The sequence below is a fragment of the Pelmatolapia mariae genome, linkage group LG2 (genome assembly GCF_036321145.2).
Source record: "Pelmatolapia mariae isolate MD_Pm_ZW linkage group LG2, Pm_UMD_F_2, whole genome shotgun sequence".
NCBI lineage: Eukaryota > Metazoa > Chordata > Actinopteri > Cichliformes > Cichlidae > Pelmatolapia > Pelmatolapia mariae.
The window spans coordinates 25,058,578-25,074,994 of record NC_086228.1 but is presented as its reverse complement, the minus strand read 5'-3'; the positions used below and the strand labels follow the sequence as shown (position 1 = coordinate 25,074,994).

General features: G+C 39.3%; 1 protein-coding gene across 5 annotated transcripts in view; it reads left to right on the top strand.

The window, feature by feature from the left end:
• mid2 (midline 2) overlaps positions 1-16,417 on the top strand; it is a 151,865-nt gene that overhangs the window by 126,074 nt on the left and 9,374 nt on the right. For all 5 annotated transcript variants that reach the window (XM_063496557.1, XM_063496572.1, XM_063496582.1 and 2 more), the window contains one exon: positions 4,382-4,543. In XM_063496557.1, coding sequence (XP_063352627.1) covers positions 4,382-4,543 — 162 coding nt within the window. The remainder of the gene's footprint in view (positions 1-4,381; positions 4,544-16,417) is intronic.

Below are 16,417 nucleotides of genomic sequence, written 5' to 3'. Positions count from 1 at the left end.
TGCTGCCACAGAGTCCTTAGAGATTCGTAGGAGAAACTGAGAAATGGAGAAATCCATTTAGCCCAGTTTGCCACTTGAGTTTTTACCATAGTATTTTTCTCAAACTTTCCAAGTGGCTAAATGCTCCCACTTGAGTGCCATCCTGTCTCTCTCCCTTTTCTTGCCTGGCCACATCTTCAGACTTGGCCTTCCCATGAGGAGGAGAAGTGGGGTTGTGGTGCCTTGTGAACCCTGCCTTTGCAGGATCATCCAAGCAAAGCGGCAGAAAATAGAATCAGCAAGTGAAACCAAATACCATGGAGAAATGTAAGCAGTGTCCAAAAGCCAAAAACGACTGTAAGTAAAGACATCTTGTGTGTGGCTGCTACCTGTGGCCCTCTGAAAGTTGTTGTGTCTAGTGCTGTTGACAAATGCGGGTGCCATCTGCCAACTGGCATCATGGATTATCCAGTTACACATTTACTTCCTCATAAATATTTGTTTTTCCATCTTGATTTTCAACCAGATTTGACTGTGAAAGTCTGCGTTATCATTTTGAGGCTTGTCTGTGTATTTCTGTTGAGGCTCTTAAACACACTTAGTTGTACACGATTTTATTTTATCCTTTTTCATTATATACTACAACCTTCTAATATCATAACACCTTGGAAAATATTGAGAAGTCAGGACATTGCCGTTGCCTGTTCTCACATATAGCACCCATCAGCAACTCTTAATGCTTCAAGTGACAGCGTGCATGCCAGAGGCAGAACACGCAACACTCATTGGCATGCTGTGAAATCACAGAACAGTTACTTGCTTTATTCTCACAGACGCACGTAAAAACATTTAATTGCCTGTTCTCATGTACAGCTTGGGCAGTGTCAGGGCTACAGAACAGGGGTAAAACAGAATAAAAGATTTGCCATAAATGATCTTTTTACAGATATACATTTATTATAATTCAATTCAGTTTTATTTATACAGCGCCAAATCACAACAACAGTCACCTCAAGGTGCTTTATATTAGACCCTACAATAATACATACAGAGAAAAATCCAACAATCGTATGACCCCCCTATGAGCAAGCACTTTGGCGACAGTGGGAAAGAAAAACTCCCTTTTAACAGGAAGAAACCTCCGGCAGAACCAGGCTCAGGGAGGGGCAGCCATCTGCCATGACCTGTTGGGGTGTGGTCCTCATATTCCACATAATGCTGCTTTGCTTTTTAATAGTGTAAAGAAATATGTGTCTTTTTAGAAAATAGGTAGTTGGTACCTTAGGATAGAGCCAGCCTAGTTTTTTCTAGTCTTTATGCAAAGCCTTTTACACCTTGGCTCTATCATCTGTGTGTACAGGAGAGTGGTATTAATAACTAATTATGAGTACAAAAACAAATAGCTGTATTTCCTAATACACTTTCTTTGCGATATGAAGAAACCTCACATGAATAATAGCTACCACAATTGCACTTGCCTAAAAAGAAATGCAGCATCCGCTTTGTTTAGGAGTAGTAATTTCCTTCTTTCCCTCTGCTTCCATCTCCGCATGACATCAGCCACTTTCCCCGTTCCTGTCGCCGGTTTGTACTGTGTTTCTGGGAGGCCTGCCTGGTAATCACGCTAGCAATATCTGCCTGCTGTCTCCCTCCGCCACCTGTTATTCATGTGTGCTCGTAAACATTGGCCTGTGGTGAAATATTAAAATGATTATCACAGGTGAGAAGCAGATTCACAGTGGGCGCAAGGGAAGCCCAAGGTGCAGGGGGGAAAAAATTGCGCTTTGTGCATCTCAATAGGGAACAGTTCTGAGATTGATCCACACCAGATCAATCTTAGAAGCGATATTGGTTGTTGGAGTAAATGGCGATGAGATTTCAGTCACTGTTGAAGGCCAGTCAGACAATATTAACCTGTACAAGTAATGTAAGGTGAGCGCACACACACTCACACACACACACACGTATAGGGATATTTTATAAGAAATGAACAGAGGACTAAGACATACCCATGCAAGGACACAGTGAGACACACGCTGTCACCATTAACTCTATATTGCATCATCAAAGACAAACCCTCTTGCGTTTCCCAGATATTTCATGTTGCTCTTCCCTTCTCGTCTGCCTGCTTCCCAGAAAACGCCATCACAAACAGATACACAGATATACTGTACATATACATACACAAGCTCTTGATGTCTGGATGCACAACGCAAGCTGATCTACTTCCTCTCTGTATTCCCTCGCTTTCTCTTTCCCAAATGGCGCATTCACATACACCGCCACCATACTTTGTAGCCACGGTGCTTTCCAAAGCTAGTGTCAAGAAGCCCCTTTCATTGGCAAAAGTAGCAATAGCATATTGCTGCGCACTGACCTAATTTTATTTAGCAAAAATGGAGAGGTGCTATAGAGATCAAAAGCTTTAAAAATGAAAAGCAGCGTGAAGTCCTTCTCTCTCATCTTTCCCATGTATCTCTTTCTGAAAGCCCACGTAACACTGTAGTCTACCTAATTTCTGCAGGATGCAGCCAAAACGACAGGTGGGTGGCATAAATTTTATGACAACAAGGGACAGCTGTCACAGCAGAACAACAGTCTTGATTTTCTTTTTTTTTTCGAGTAAAACAGCAACAGGATTTCATTGTTAACAGTGCATGCATATTTGCAAATCTAGGATGAAATAAAACACATTTGCATGTAAAATGGATCGTGTACCTGGTGTAAAGGTGTAAATTAGGTTCTCTCATATAAAAGGAAGACGTGTCGCTTGTGCTTTCTTTGTCTTAGAAAAGCTTGTGTAAAAAATGTAGCCCCCACTCCAGCTCCAGCCTTAAGAGTCCTCTCCCCTCATTCATTCTTAAAGGCACCTCACTTTTAAAGGCCTTATTTGCGTCCTGTGAAGTATTTATATTTACAAGCAGACTCTCAGCCATTACTTATGCATGCTGTTTCCATCTTACTCAATAATTCACAATGCATCCTCACCAGATGGGACAAGGTAAGCATGGCCCAGAGAACTCTCTCCCTTTCCGGGTTTTTTATTTCCTTGTAATTCTGCTGTGGGAGGAAGGATGAGACAATGAAAAGGGTTGTTCTTCTACTTTCAACTCTACAAATGTTAGGCTCAGCTGTGGTTCTACTAAACAAGATGCTTTGTTGGTTTTGGCAATGGCTTTTGGGTTTTTTTGTTGTTGTTTTTTTGGATGTGTTTGTAATTTCACAGTTCTTTGTATAAACTGCCTCTAAAATGTTTGCCCATAAAATAAAATTTCTGTATAGTCTCCAGTTGGCACATCTTGGTTTTATTATTCATGCTGTCAGTTCATTCATTTCAGTTTAGCTATCGGCGTTATTAATACTTGTGTTGTTCACGAAACCATGAAAGAGTGATCAGTTTTTAGATTTCTGTTTTTTCCACATGTCTTGTATAACAGGACATGTGTACCTTGGAAAAGGTACGCAATATAACATGTCACGCAATGTTCATGCATGAAGCGTAAGCACAGCAGCTCCAAACTTGGCATGTTTTGCAATATCCATTTTGCATAAATCAGCAGTCCTCCCCTAAAATCCTCCACAGCAGCTGCATAAATCTCACCTTGTGTTCAAAGTTGCCTATTTCATCTTTGAAATCAGGAAACATACCTTGATCACCGTGAGAGTGGTAGGTCAGGTAATTGTGCGATAACAGTGATTTTAATGTGTAAAATCAATCCAGTTATTTCACACAAGAGTAAAGCCAAAGGAGCACCCCATTGTGGGCGATCCACTCTTTAGCTCACAGCTGAGATTTCCTTTTTTTATCCTTCACAGTCGGCTACATCTCAGAGACTGAGAAGACTGTGTTTAGAAGCAGGTGACTGCACAGCTTAACTGGCATTACCAACTCTATACTGCAAGCTGCTTTAAATCAAAGTGCCCACCAAATGGGGTCATGTTGTTACTGCCTGTGTTTCCATACATTTGAACATTAAAGGCAATGACAGTCTTTTGCCTTGAGGCGCTTACTTCAGAGATTTATATTGTGAGTACCTTGTTCGTAATGGCTTATAGTTTTAGCTTAGAGAACGCACAATATTACCTCAGGGGAGTTTGTCATGCTAAACCTGATGTAAAAGTACTGTAATGGGATGGATTAGTATGTAGACATAAATGTTGCATAACATGGAGAACCGTATGGTCTCTGAGCTCCTTATTTGGGTGGGGATGACTCACTTGGGGGCTTTGAGGAAAAATAACCCTCCTCTGGTCGGAATTGAGAACAGATTTTACTCTTTTGAACATCACTGAAAAAAAAGGTTCTTAGCAGGACACACTAACTCTGCTTACCTTAAAAGCGGCAACATAACCTTGTTACTCATGCTGTGTGTACTTGTGTGTGTCTCTGTGGCTCTGCCAGGCTTGTACAACTCTGCAGACAGCTGGATGATCGTACCTAACATCAAGCAGAACCACTACACGGTGCACGGCTTGCAGAGTGGCACCCGTTATATCTTCTTCGTCAAGGCTATCAACCAAGCAGGAAGTCGCAACAGTGAGCCAGCCCGCCTCAAAACCAACAGTAAGTGAAGGCACATGTTACACTTCTGCCAGCCTTTTCATGAATATTTACAAGCCGTGTTATTTTGGGTTTGGGTATTTAATACAACTGAAAGTTTGCATCTCTCTCTGTATCATATGTGCAACATAATGTTGTCACGACTGAGTGTTTTTCCCAGAGGATTGTTTTTGATTTACAAGTGAGTGGCAGATTCAGAGCTAGTTTAGATTATTACATTGTATATGCATACATGAAAGGAGAAACCAGCAAGAGTGCCAGCAGTGCCTAATGTATTTCTGTCACAAACACTCACTCACACTCAAAGCAATTCACTGTATGCAATCTTCACTGAATAATTTTAGTCTAAATGTATGAACAGTTAAAGAAAAAACAAAAAGTATAATGTAAAAAAAATTTAAGGCATATTTCCAGAAGGTAGGCTTTCATCATTCTCTGATGTGGAGAATCAAAAAGTTGACAATTTTTCAACAAAAAGTATTTATGTCAAAAATGTGTTTGGACATTTCTTGAGTAGACATTTGATATTACGATGTTCTTACAAGTGCAATTCCAAAAAAGTTGGTACAGTGCAAAATGTAAATAAAAACAGAATTTAATGTTTGGAGACCTCAGAAACCCATATTATATCAACAATACAACATTGAAAACATATCATTACCTTTTGGTGTGTTGACGCCATCAATTTCAAGAAAATTGTAAACACTGTAAAAATGGAAAATTATGGCTTTATGACTGTACATGTACATGCTTATGAGCCACCTAGCTTAATTGTACTCGGCATAGAAGGAGCCTGGAAAATGCTTCATACCTTCCTTGGTCAGTAGCGACTTGTTGGCTGTACATACAGACTTCATATATACATACGCTATGATGATTATAGTAAGATCTAAAGTTAATCTCTGACTACATCGTCCATCAGCACAATACCACTACAAATTCTGCAAAATGACACAAAAAGTATCCTACATGGATAATGCTCTAGTAATAACACCACAACTAGTGTGATGGCAAGATTAAAAGTATATTGGGATATGGGTAAGGAATCCTAACACACTTATTTTATCTTATAGAGTTCACATCCTGAATGGTTCGTACATAGAAGAGAGAATTGTAATGTTTACTTATCACATTTTAGCCACTTTTTTTCAGTTTAGGTTCACTGTTATAACCTCCACACCCTCTCCCCACCAAAAAGTGTGTATTTAAGTTACAAGTATGTGCATACTTACTTTTTGAAGTATGTACATACAGTACTTTCGGTAGCAAGACCCTTGACAAGTATTCTCTGCTTTGACACACATTAAGGTGTACAAGTAGCTGAATTAAATAAACTGTGCACGAGAGAGCTTTTCCACGTTTTTCCTCTCCTACACACCTGTCAGATTACAGTGAGTTGTGCAACAGTACAACTTATTTTTACCACTGCAAATGTTACAGGGATTAAACCTGCAGTACTCTGAGCACCAGCACCTCTGTCGCCAGTCTGTCGCAGAACTGATATGGCATCCTCCCTTCTTATATAGATGTACTCATTTTGTTCTTACCGCGTACACAGCAGTTGTTTTTCCTGCTTGGAGAAATTTCCACCGTTTTTACAAGACTGTTTAATTGTCGTCCTTCGGATTCTTCGTTGTTTCTCTTTTGTTTCTTTTCTCCTGTTTTCTCCCTGAGGTAGAGTTTGCTGCTGTCAAAGCTCGCCTCAGACTTGAACTATTTTCCATTGCTTTAACATGCTTCCTTCTCCCTGTAACAGTACAAGCTAGTAAAAAAAATGCAGTTTTTAAGGTTAACCAAATGTGAGCAAATAAACTTCATAAAACCGCTGATACTCTTTGGGGCATGTAAGGTTAGTGTCAACTTGAAGAGATAGAATAGTCTTAAAAATGCTTAACTCCTTTGGGACATGGGGGAAAAATATTGCCTTGCCAAACATTATGATGTGGTCACTGGTTAGAATTGCATGGGAACATAATTAAATTGTGACCACATTTTAACAATGCATAGCCACAACAGAATGTGTTGTTTACTGACCACACTGGATCAAGTCTGTGCCACTAAATAGACATTGTTAACATTTACTTGTCAGTACACTACACCAGGTCCAGTGACAAAACTAGTGACAAACACCACAGAGGATATTTATTTGTATTTCAAAATAAACCACTATCCGTAGTTTGTAAGTAGCTGTTTCTGTGTGGCTCCTGCTGATTTTGAGTGATTATTGTGAGTGGTCTAAACATTTATTCCAGATAATAATTTTGTGTACTGACAGTCTTGTTTAGTTTTACACCTAGATCTGATTCAGTGTCTCCAGCAGTCTGGATTTATTGATGGATTCTGTGACTATTTTTTCCTTCCCTGAAGTCTTACAGCACCAACCTCTCTGTAATGTGGGGCTTCTTGGTTGCGCTGCAAGCTACAATGAATGTCAAATTAAAGTCCCCTCTAGAGGCTCCCATATCAAGTGATAAGGTAATATGTTAGCGCTGCCTGACAACAACCATGATGAATATTGCAGGGTATCATCATAATTTATCACTAGTTCAACTCAAAGATGAATCATTCTTAATATTCCTTTTTTAAAAACAGTAAAAGAGACGTTATGGCTGTATCTACAAAGTCACATCACCCACAGTCTATTTTGTGGGAATATTCATCAGGTTCAGCTGTGGCATATAATAAGTTAAAACCTCAGCGATATCGCTAATTTAGGATGTGCCCCAGGGGTGCTCAATAAAATTTTAAAATCAGTCTAAAATTGCAGCCGAAGTGCAGTGAAGCAAAAATGCAGATGATATGCCAGCTCATTTCAGCCTCTGCCAGGAGTGGTTTTTAGGATTAACTGTCATCAGGATACATTCGGGATATATAGGCATAGTTAAGGTTTGAACCTTTTTTAGTTTATGTCACTGATTTAACATATTTTAGTATTAAGTATTCGTCTTAGCAGGCTTCTAGAAAGCACTATCACCCTCCTCACCAGCATATCCTTTTTTCCACTGTATGAGATACTGCCATCTGGAAATTTCCCAGTTCATTTCAGTTCAGTAAAGCTTTATTGGCATGATATGGTCAGAGATTGTCTATTGACAGTTTACAGTAATCTTTTTATAATACATGAAATCTCTGTTTGTTTGCAAACTCTTCCTGCATGATCAGGAGTTGAGCAAGGTTCCCTGAAGGTTCTCATCTATATCAGAAACTACAACGTCAAGCGTGTTGCCTAGCAACCACTTACCAACAGGGTAAAACAATCCACTTGTAGAGTTTATGCACCTTCAACAACTTATAAAAGCATACAAGGATTTTTATTTCACAGCAGTGACACTGAGATATGATGTTGCCTAGCAACCTACCAACAAGCTAAAAAGACCCAATTATAATGTGTATACACAAATACCACCTTAGGAAATCATTTTTATTTTGCGACAACATCTAATTTTTGTTAACAGAATTTTCATTATGCATCATGTTGCCTAGCAAACACCTACCAGCGGGCTAAAATCACAGTCTAAACTATACTGTACCACACATAGTGAATATTTTTAAAATACCTATATTTAAACAATAGTGTACTGACTAAAAAGTAGTGATATATGTAGTAAATACTGGTTTTATGGTTGACATTAAAGAGAATCATTTTCTGGCTTTACTAATAAATTGAGGTCAAATGCATTATGTATATTATATAGATATATGTAAAAACTTAACTTAACCATGAGCTCTCATGTAAGAAACAGTCAAACCCACCCACATATCAACGAAATCTCTGTCCACTGCCTATTACCATACATATTTGCCACTACAGCATAGTGCAAGATAGCACACTACATGACAAAGTATATCATATGCATTAGTATAATGCACTACATAGGCTAAAGCTGTAGTTTAGTGCAATATTGAATGATTTTCTCTCTCCCCCTCTACTCCCACACTGTCATTCTTCCTCTCCTCTGGCAGCCTGTGCTATCAGGGGAAAGAAGCTTGTCCACCCACAGCCAACAGTGGTTGAGATTCTGAGTCGGTGATTGGCAACCAGCATTTCGTTCTGCTGTAATGGTTTAGACAAGCCATCAAAATAACAAAAAACATTAATATTTTTATCCATGATTGAGGTTTTGTGGTTTTCATTATGACACCTGTGTTTGTGTCAGCCTCTTCACATGTCTTTGTCCCTCATTCTCCCTCTCCTCTCCCACTTTTTTTTTTGGCAGAAGAATTGGTATTGAGATTACAGAGCCTCACTCATCTGTTCTGGTGAAGTCGAATAGTGATTTTGGATTAAAATGGGTCACAACAAAACCGATCACAGATATCTCACTTTGACAGGCTTATTAGAGTTTTTTCCTTCTGACTCTGCTGCTCTGTGGGCTCAAGTAGCAAGCTTTTGAGCTCAGAACTTGCACTTGAAGTCTCTTTTTTTGTCTGTGACTAGATTGGAAGGTTTAGCTGTCTCAGTATTTTAGGATGAGAGGATCTGGGGGCTTTTAACCTAAGCTCATCATATTTCAGGCAGAGGGTTGCAAGCAAAGAGCATTTTGACATGTAGCACTACCAGATACTATAAAGTCATGCATCACAATCCTGTCTTTTCAACAACATGACTCCTTAAATTGCTGCAGATCATATTTGGGATTGCAGCAAACCTCAAACCTCAAAACAAGGTGAATTCCCGAAGATATTAATAGTTTTAATAATTATAACAATTCTAATTTTATGAACTGAAACTAACAAATATGGTACACAGAGTCAGAGAGCCTAACTAAATGCGAACAAGTTTCCTAATAAGCACAGATGTTGACTTAATCGCAAGCAAATAAACTGAATAAACTCGTCTTATTTGACCTCAGAGGACACAAACTGCAATTTAATGCAAAGCACTGAATGCATAAGGAAATGCTTAATATATTACACGAATTATCATCACAAATTCTAAAAGACATTTTATGGGAGCCGCTCGTGTTAAAATAAAGTGAAGGAATTTGACATGGCCTTTGCTGTTTTTTTTCCTTTTGTTAAGGTCTTTTTTTGTTATGCAACAGCTTGTCATGGCCTCAAACTTTCCATGTTCCGCTTTTATGTCCCTCTCTAACCCCTTTCTTGGCACGCTGGCCTCTGTTACCCCTGGCTATGGCATATGATCGCCTCGTCTGGAGTCTATTTTTCAATCTTTATGCCATCTGTCACATAATCTCAGAGGTCATGCTTATCCTTTTTTTTTTTAAAGATGATACACCTTTCGGACTTAACACTGGGCAGCCCTACAGGTATTAGCACCAAATGCTTTAAACATTTGTTTTAAAGTCTTCTTCTTATTAAAAGATATTCAAGAAGTTGGATTATTATGTTAAAATTATTTTCAGGAATCTTGAAAATTTAGGATGTATTGTGGTGGAATCCAAGAATAATAAAGGAGCATTTCACCAGTTTTACTACACTACTATGGCATAAAAGTATGTAAAAATAAATAAATAATAATTGCGTACTATGTAAATCATTTTGTGGCTCCAGTGGGAGATGTTTAAAAGCATATAAACTGCTTCATGTGATCTCATTAGGAGCTAAAAAAATGTTTAGGGATTTTCATCTTACCAACAGCTCTCTGTAGTCCAGTCCACATTTCTGCCTGAAGGCAGCATCTTGAAGCTACTCAACAACATTTTACAAGTAAAAAAGAGTAAAATAAGACACCTGCTCATTTTCTGCAACAGAGATTTCTATCTTTTTTTTTTTTTATATACTACCCATCTCAAGTGTTCAATCTTTAAATGATTTCATCCTTTTGAAATTCAGGTTGGCTTGATTGAGACGACGTTTAAAATCATGTCCTAGAGCTTTCACTGGCTTTTGAGGTCAGTCTAATAAAAGATAAACCTCGAGTGCCTGAAAGTGAACAGTGGCACTAACGCTGGAGCATATGGAAGTATCACTTTGCTGTGGGATGCTCGCAGCCAACATGTGAAGTAACTCACAGCTTCTTGAATAACATATGAATTAAGCATGATGCTAAGAGGGGCATGTGCATGTACAGTACTGTGCAGAAGTCTTGAGCCACTCCTCGTGTCTCCATATTTTTCTTCCTAGGGGCCAGAGTTTCTTTCAACTTTTTAAAGGGGTCTTGAGCAAAAGTGCTCCAGGCTTTGTGAAATTTTTCAGTTTCTCGTTTTCAGTCTAGTCATTCTGTCTTATCATTTTTGGATGAAAGTGGGGGATTTTTAGTTTGTTAACAGGTGAAGAAATACATTTTAAACTTTCGTTTAAATCGGCGGCATGGTGGCACGGTGGTTAGCACTGTTGCTGCACAGAAAGAAGGTCCTGCGTTCAATTCCACCATCAGGCCGGGGTCTTTCTGTGTGGAGTTTCTGTGTTCTCCCCGTGTTTGCGTGGGTTCTCTCTGGGTACTCCGGCTTCCTCCCACAGTCCAAAGACATGCAGTTAGTGGGGATAGGTTATTATAGTGGAGAAGGGTTATTTGAGCAGTCAAAATTGCCCATAGGTGTGAATGTGGGTGTGAATGGTTGTTTGTCTCTGTGTGTTAGCCCTGTGACAGACTGGCGACCTGTCCAGGGTGTACCCTGCCTCTCGCCCTATGACAGCTGGGATAGTCTCCAGCACCCCCTTCGATTCTGAAAAGGATAAGCGGAAGCGAATGGATGGATGGATGTTTAAATTGTTATCAGTATGTATGTAGTATGTCGGGAGAAAATTATGGCAGGAAGTGTCTACAGCTATCTGTAAACCACGGTTGAGGCTATGTCATCGTTTGGTTCTGTATTTTAGTCAGTGGTGTTTGAGAACTTGTCAAAACTGATGTAATTATGAACACTGAAAAACACTGTCACATTTTGATCCACCATCCAGTATCATCTAAAAAGAGTCTGTAGCAGCAGCTAACAGACTCTCATTCTGAAAAAGTGATAAAAGTTTGTTCAGACTTTGTTGAAGAATAAAGGTGGGCATACCAAATCTTGACTTTAAAGCTTGTTAGAATTGTAGAAACTGATTTTGCCTCATATACTAAATTTAGATTTCAATAAATCACCGCCCCTATTTCTCATTTTCCGAAATATAAAAGAAATGAAGGGTGGCTTAAGACTTTTGCGCAGTGCTGTACAAGCAAGTGTGCTTGTGTGACCTTTTAGTATCACAACTGTGCATTTACCTCAGATTGAACTGTGACCAGGTTTCTACATGACTGTCTTCAAAAAATGGAGCCAGAAACCTACAGAGACGCAGAGAGAGCGTGTGCAAGTGGATGAAACGTGACAGATTGAGAGTGAGAAAGGAAGAGTGTTGGGTGAATAAAAGACACCAAATAGCTCTTTGCAGGGATGAGTGTCTGCAGACGTGAGTGCCCTCAGACTACTGCTTTTACCCAATAATACAACCCAGGCCTCAGCAACGTAGAGAGATGGGTAAAAGTGCAATATGCCAGTCCAGTTACACTTTGTAATTCTTCAATGGGAAACACATTCACTTTAAAAAAGCACAGAGTGGTGTTATTAAAGTACAGAAAAAGCATGTTTTCTTTTTATGACTCGTATTTTTCACAGATATTTGCTTTATTGTTCTTTAATATATCTTTTATTTATTCTAGAAAAAATTATGATAGTAAAATATTATTTTAAATTGAAGCATTTAGTCATTTAAAAAAAAAAACATCTTTTTTTAAAACGACACAATGATGATTACATTTGTGCTTAAGCAAAAAAATATTTTTATGCATTTTTAAGCATTAAATTGAATTAAGCTTGCATCTCTGCTCGGTCACAATTTATTAAAGTTGTGGCTCACAAAACAACAAGAACCCATATTAATCCAGACTGCTTTTATTAGGCTGTGCCCTGTTTGTGCATTTTTTTAATTGCCTGTCTGTCTCGGTAATGAATTCATATCAACAAGAAGCAAAGCTGCACTCAGAGTATGAAGCAGTTTGGTTATTTAGGACAGAGAACAGATTTAAATTTAGAATGTGGTTTTTTTTGCATGTTATGTAGATTGGTCTTACAGTTTATCATGCAGTGCCTCTCTCTATCTGTCTGTGTCTGACTGTTATTCCCACAGACAGTTGGAACGAGACGTCTGATTATATAGAACTGTAAGCAAAGAAAGGCCCTACCACTTTCTTGATCTACGACCTTATTATTTTGCAAAAATGTAGTCCCAATTAGAGTGAAACAGAAAATAAAGCAGGACATGCTCTTGAGTGTGTGTTCCTGGGTTTTTAATTCAGATCTGCTCTTTGTCAAGTCTGGTTTTAAAACACCAGTAAAACACCAGTACACCCACATCCAAGATCCTCTAGGCTGCAAAACCAGACTCACTCACCAGTTAGTGAGTGATGTCACGGTGGCTCTGTCCATCTTTTATATACAGTCTAAAATTATTCCACACTGCAGGCCACTCACTATAGTCCTATGGAGCAGGCTGTCCCACTCATAACTTCTGATTTTGAAGTGCCGGTGCAGGTGGATTTCAACTATAAGTTGGAATTTCCTCAGCTAAGGCCATAAACAGCTTCTTTTGAACATGACAGGTTTTTTATGAATATTTCTAGCTATTACATTCTCATCTCCACTGATATGTTGTCAGTTTAGCTATGATAGTGTGTTTTTACAATGACCAGACGCATTCACATTCCAGCTTTCTGGCTTAACATTTGGACCTGTCCCACAGCGTGAAGCTTCCACTGTAATTTTCTAGAACAAAGGAATCTGTCTGACGGAGGAGCACCAACAATATAAACCCAGGCTTAAATATGTCTTCATTTAGCAGCTCTATTGTTTTAACTAAAGACCGGCCTCTATTTTGAGTGAGCATATTGTTTATGTCTAAACAAAACCCAATCTGAATGAATACTTGCCTTCCTGTAGGCAGCAACTTTGCTGACAGTCAAACACTGGACTGTTGACTTAACAATGTTTGTCATTCTATTGGTAAACTATTCTGGGCAGCCATATTGTGTGTGTACAAAGCAGGAAGTCAGCAAACCCCAGAGAGTTTGTGGGTGTGTGTATGTGTGTATTCCTCAGATCCTAGACACAATATTAGGTAAGCAGCTAAAATCCCGGCTGAAAATATCACATGTCAAGGTGCCCCAGGGATACACGTCCCTCCTCCTGTTAAAGGGCCTGCAATAATATTTACCCAGCATGCATCTCCGATGACAGGCCCCGAGCTACCACGCACTCCTTAAAGTAAACAGTCGGAGGTAGAGATGAGATGAAGAAACAGGAGGTAAATCGGAGCAGAGGTTGGAAAGCTATAGAGAAGGAGAAGAGGAAGCGACCACATAGAATAGTGGCACATGGGACATAGTGGCACTGGTAGATAGTTGATCTTTTTTGCATGTCAGTGCTACTTCTAACTCCCCGTTTGTTCTGATCTGTCAAATAAATTAAAAACAATAGAGAGGCAGTCTGTACATGCACAAAAAGTAGCCCTGGAATATCTCCATGACTTTGATTTTAAATAGATTAACAGTAAAATTAGATAAAGCAGTTCAGTTCTTTTGATTTAGGTAGTGCCAATTTGCAACACTCGCCTCAGGGCAATTTATATCTTATAAAGACTCTATAATATTAAAAAGAAAGTCCCAACAATGAGACGCAGCACCAAATATTGAATTGCTCTCCAATCCCAACATTGTGTTTAAGAAACCTGTGATGTTTAGATCCGTATCCATTATGTAATGCCCTTCTGGGAGGTATATGTCGAGTTCCACCTTCATTTTGCAGCATGAGACAAAAAAACCCAAAATGCTGTCATTAGTCATAAAGAACTGTTTCCAGGAACAAGACAAACAATAATCCTGCAACAACTCGTCTGGCCCCCACGGGGCCCTGAAGTAACACTGGCAGTGGGATTTACGATTCTGTTTTTTAATAAATCCTCTCAGAGAACAGAGTTTGCAAACCAAAACTCCAAATGTCTCCCAGTTTGTCTCTACCTGTCACTTTGACTTTTTTTTCTTTTTTTGGAAAAAGTTTTTGAAATTACTCGTTTTAGATGGGTACCATGTGTGCTTTCAATCAGGGGCGTCCCAATTCAGAGGGTTTTAAAGCAACTGTGTTTAGGCTGCTTGTCAGGGGCAAATCAGTTTGAAAAGACATTTAAAAAGCAAAGTCTGACCTATTTAGCTGCCAGGCAACCTTTTAGAAGTCCCACAGCGCCTTGAGTTGCTTGACAGTGAGAACAATAAATCACAGCTCCATAGAAAAACAAGCAATTGACACAGAATAGAACATCCCCCTAGCTGATCCAGTCTAGCATCAAACTTTGTAGTCCATCACTGTATGCACTGTCAAGTATCTGATTCCTCGATGCAATAGAGCTTCATTGTTTTCCATAAATGTAAGAATGAGCCACAGTGCCGCCCTCATGGGAATGTTCCTTCATTAAGAAGAAGTTAAGAACTTCTAAAAATTAATAAGTACTGATTGATGGCACATTTATTGGCTTTGGTCTTCCCACATAGTGTTGCATCATTTCATCTTTCCTGTTGATATCCAAATATTCCATAGAGCTGAAGACAGCCAGGTCACTTCACTGCGTTATAAATAGCTTTGTTTTTATGAGCTGTCAGCGCTAACACGTAGCGTTTCTCATTAGCTGAACGTGAAGCAGCTCAGTTTTATCATAAACCACAATAAAAGATCTTATTATTATCCTGTTATTGTTATCTTGAAGGTTACCAAGCCAATTAAACACCAGCTTTAACTTTCAAAGCCTATGGTGCCATCGTACGCTACATCGTCCTTCAGTGACATCCCATTCTTAATCTGTCAAGTTTAATATGATGTCCACTCCTAAACCTCATGCCCATCTTTTGCTGCTATGACAACTTCGACTCTTCTTGGAAGGGCTTCCATTAGGTTTAGGAGTGTGCAGCGGCTGCTCGGTCATGGAAACCCATTTCACGGAACTCTCTAATTTGAAGGCTACATGAACTTTGGACCTTTGTACCAACTGACTCTGCAGAAATTTGGCAAACTCTATGCAGTATGTGCCACTTTGTTATACTATCAATAGCAGCTGACTGTGGAATATTTAATAGTGAGGAAATTTTATGACAAGACTTGGCAGCATGCTATCACAGTACCACTCTGGAATTCACTGAGACCCTGAGTGCGACCCACTCTTTCACGAATGTTTGTAGAAACAGTCTGCATGCCTGGCTGTTTTGATTTTGTACACCTGTGGCCATGGAAGTGATTGGAACACCGGAATTCAATGATTTACTTTTTGCAGTATAGTATATGACCATGTTTTGTCATTTGTATTTTTGAGGCTGGCAGAGTTTTTTCTTATAGTTGCTCGCTGAAATTCATTAATTCAGCTGGTGAAAATGCCAGCAGGTGGAGGGGGCGATTGGGGTTGTGTTAAAATGCCAGACAGCAAACTGAATGTGAACGCTGGAAGCTAGAACGATCAGCATCTCACCAAGGAAAGCTTCATAATAAAGCCATGCTTTCAAGTCCCCTTTGATACATTTGCTATTTTTTTTCCTGCAGTGCAGCACATTTATGTGAATTGACACAACAAAAGAGGGAATACCGAGAGCGTGGCTTTGTTTTAGTGAATGATTACATTTCACACACACAAGCAAAAGCCCTGAGAAAGAATCTCGCTGGAAGAAGGGAGGGAAAAAAGGCAGTCTTTCACATGCTTTTACTCTAACGAACCATCACAGACGCTTCCTTTCCAAAAATGGCTTCTTAATCACAGTGAAATTCTAAGCAGACCCAGAAGCCTTACTGAATATTATTTTTCTAGCACTGGTCTCTGAAGACTTTGCCTAGTTCGTTAAAGGGTGAAACTGCAGAAGATCAAGGACTGCTGTTTGTCTTTGCTTTTTCACTACACAAAGACTTT